We start from the raw sequence: 3,294 nt of genomic DNA, 5'->3' as shown, positions 1-3,294 counted from the left end.
CGTTATGAAAGTAATGGAAAGGGGAGAAAGCCCGGTTCCAAAATAATAAATAAAAGTGTCATGCTAAAATTTAAAACTACCATTCTCAGGATAAAAATTCCATGAACAAGAAAAACATAAAATTATAAACTTTAGAAAATGCCATGCTTTGAAAAAAGTGGCGTGTTACTTTATAAAATTATCACCCTCTCGATAATTGTTTTTATCTCGATGCACTCCAAAAATAAAATGGTGATGCCATTAAAAATAAAAAAATTCATCCTCTCAAACATTAAAATTCCAAGCCTATTTATATAATACAAAAATGCAGTTCTTTAATTTATAAAAATGCATCATATTGTTAATAAAAATCTCATGCACTAATAAAACACCATGCGACTAAAAACGAAAATGGCATCTCTCAATAACAAAAATGTCATTCTATTATTGTTAAAAATTGCATCATATTGTTAATAAAAATGCCATATGCTTAGTAATAAAACTTCCATGCCATTTAAAATAAAAAAATGCCGTGTCTAAATAATAAACACAAAATCATCTTTAAAAAGCTCGTGCTGTGAAAAAAATATTATCATGTCAGAAAATGAGAAAAACTGGGATTTACGACATTGAATAATAAATGTGAATTTTAAACACAAAAATACATAAAAGGCCCTCTCAACCCAAAAGTTCATTTGGCGTGAGCTTTGCACCGAGATTCATATCCCCTTCATTTCATAATGTAATGCATCCGTGTTTCTCGAGATTTAAGTTCAATAATAAATTTAGCCAACCTGACCTGCGGCGAAAGCAAAAAATTATATCGCTGGAAAAAATCATATATGAATTGAATGATATAATTTTTGCTTTCGTCGGAGTCGTTACTTTGATCAAATTACAGTTAAATTTGAACGGTGATAAGTACGGAGGCACTACATTATAAAACAGAGAAAGTGCGACGGAAGGGAGAAGGTTCACCGGGGTTAGAGCATCTTGGCAGAACGGTTGGCCAGATAATATTTCCCTAAGAAAAAGTGTCGAGCAAAGATGCCCTTGGCCGGAGTCTACCTGAAGTCTCAAGTGTCGAGCACGCAATGCTGAACAACCTTAACCCAAAGCAGGGCAAGTCGTCTGCCACTACTCCCAATCTGCACGACTTCCCCCAGCACAGCACAGCACAGCCCAGCACAGCGCGATCTCCGGCCATCTCCATCCGTCCCCATCTCCGAATCCCCACGCTCCTCTCCCCGTACTGCGCCCCCACGTTCTCCCCTCGCGCTGGTGGTCCGTCCTCTCCCAGCTCGCCTCAAATCATCCCCACGCCGACGCCGCGATCCACAGCAAGCTCAGAGCTCCTCCACCCCACCCAGGCACCCGCCATGGCCGGGATGTACCGTCCCGAGCCGCAGAACCCCGCCGCGCGCCGCCCGCGCCTCGTCGTCATCCTCCTCGGCTCATTCTTCGCCTTCCAGCTCCTCCTCTTCGTCGCCTTCCGCTCCGCGCCGCCACCCAAGCTGGCCTCCACCGCTGCCGCAACCTCCTCTCCCGTTCCGGAGCCGCCGCCCAGCCGCGGCCCCGAGGACTCCGGCTGCGGCGGCGGGCTCGTGTACGTCTACGAGCTCCCCGCCGTCTTCAACGAGGATCTGCTCGCCATGTGTGATACGCTCATGCCGATGTACTCGGTTTGCCCCTACCTCGCCAACGACGGGCTCGGGTTCCCGGCGGAAGGGACCAGCTTGTCGGCGATCCTGCCGGCCGAGCTTCTTGGGCCGTGGCACTCCTCCGACCAGTTCGCGCTCGAGCACATCGTCCACCGCCGCCTGCTCTCGCACCGGTGCCGCACCACCGACCCGGCGCGGGCCCAGGCGTTCTTCGTGCCGTTCTACGCGGGGCTGGCCGTCGGGCGCCACCTGTGGTCGGCGAACGCCACGGACGCCGACCGGGACAGGGACTGCGTCGCGCTGCTCTCGTGGCTCCACGCGCAGCCGTACTACAAGCGGTCCAATGGCTGGGATCACTTCCTCGCGCTGGGCCGCATTACCTGGGACTTCCGCCGCAGTCCGAGCGGCGGGTGGGGCGGCAGCTTCCTCGCCATGCCCGGGGTCGCCAACGTCACCCGCCTCGTCATCGAGCGCGAGCCATGGGACGCCATGGACGTCGGCATACCGTACCCGACCGGATTTCACCCGCGCACCGCGGCCGACGCGCGCGCGTGGCAGCAGTACGTCACGTCAGTCCCGCGCCCCAGGCTCTTCGCCTTCGCCGGCGCGCCGCGGTCGGCCATCAAGGGGGACTTCCGGGCGTTGCTGCTCAACGATTGCCAGGCCGCGGGGGCCGAGTGCGGCGCGCTGGACTGCGCCGAGGGCAAGTGCATCAAGGACAACGGGCTCGTCCTGGAGCTGTTCATGGGCGCGCGGTTCTGCGTGCAGCCGCGCGGGGACAGCTTCACGCGCCGCTCGCTGTTCGACTGCATGGTGGCCGGGGCCGTGCCGGTGCTGTTCTGGCGGCGGACCGCGTACCTTCAGTACCACTGGTATCTGTCGACTAAGGACGGCCAAGAAGGGGAGTGGTCGGTCTTCATCGATCGCGACGAGCTGCGAGCCGGTAACGTGACCGTGCGCGGCGTGCTGGCGGCCATCCCAGAGGAGCGGGTGCGGAAGATGAGGGAGCGCGTGGTGGAGATGATACCGCGGTTGGTTTACTCCGCCGCGGACAAGGATGGGCTCGGCGGCGGCATGAAGGACGCCATGGACGTCATGATCGACGGCATGCTGCGGCGGGTCGCTGAGCAGCGCCGGAATTGGAAGAGGACGTAATTTTGTTAGTGGAGAGGACCAAACTGTCAAAACGATCATTCTTTTTTGCTTTCTTGTTCAGATTCCTTTTGTGAACAGTTAAAGATTAAACATCACCACTTGTAGCCGTACTTTTGACCGTGGTTGTATATGCGAATTACAGCTCCATTAGTACATAAATAAGTAAATTAACAGAATCTAAGCAAGTGTATGGAATTGTTTGTAACACAGTGTACATTAGAGCTCTATTAGTCCTTTATTTATGGGCACAGTGTACATTGGAGTTTGTAACACAGCTTGACAGGCTGCATCAAATCTGATACTCCTCGGTCAATTGTGCATTGCATCAAATGGATTATCAAATGGCTGGCTCCTCGATCCGATCTTAGCATGTTACCATGAAGCACAGCAGTGTCTGCTACGGCTACTCACACCGACAACATCTATATTCTGATACCGATGTATTTCGTTCGTCTCGGTTTATAAGGCATACCGTTTTAGATTGATAACTTAATTGGTT

General features: G+C 52.4%; 1 protein-coding gene across 1 annotated transcript; it reads left to right on the top strand.

Moving 5' to 3' along the window:
• Positions 1-1,053: 1,053 nt before the first annotated feature.
• LOC123430631 (xyloglucan galactosyltransferase XLT2-like) lies at positions 1,054-2,971 on the top strand. The gene has a single exon (XM_045114485.1). The coding sequence runs from the start codon at positions 1,074-1,076 to the stop codon at positions 2,793-2,795; it is 1,722 nt and encodes a 573-aa protein (XP_044970420.1). The 5' UTR covers positions 1,054-1,073; the 3' UTR covers positions 2,796-2,971.
• Positions 2,972-3,294: the final 323 nt, after the last annotated feature.

Source organism: Hordeum vulgare, chromosome 2H (genome assembly GCF_904849725.1).
Source record: "Hordeum vulgare subsp. vulgare chromosome 2H, MorexV3_pseudomolecules_assembly, whole genome shotgun sequence".
NCBI lineage: Eukaryota > Viridiplantae > Streptophyta > Magnoliopsida > Poales > Poaceae > Hordeum > Hordeum vulgare.
The sequence above is the reverse complement of the archived record's forward strand: the minus strand, read 5'-3'. Positions and strand labels throughout refer to the sequence as shown.

Coding starts and splice junctions, on each gene's coding strand:
- LOC123430631 (XM_045114485.1), top strand. CDS start 1,074: ATGCTGAACAACCTTAACCCAAAGCAGGGCAAGTCGTCTGCCACTACT.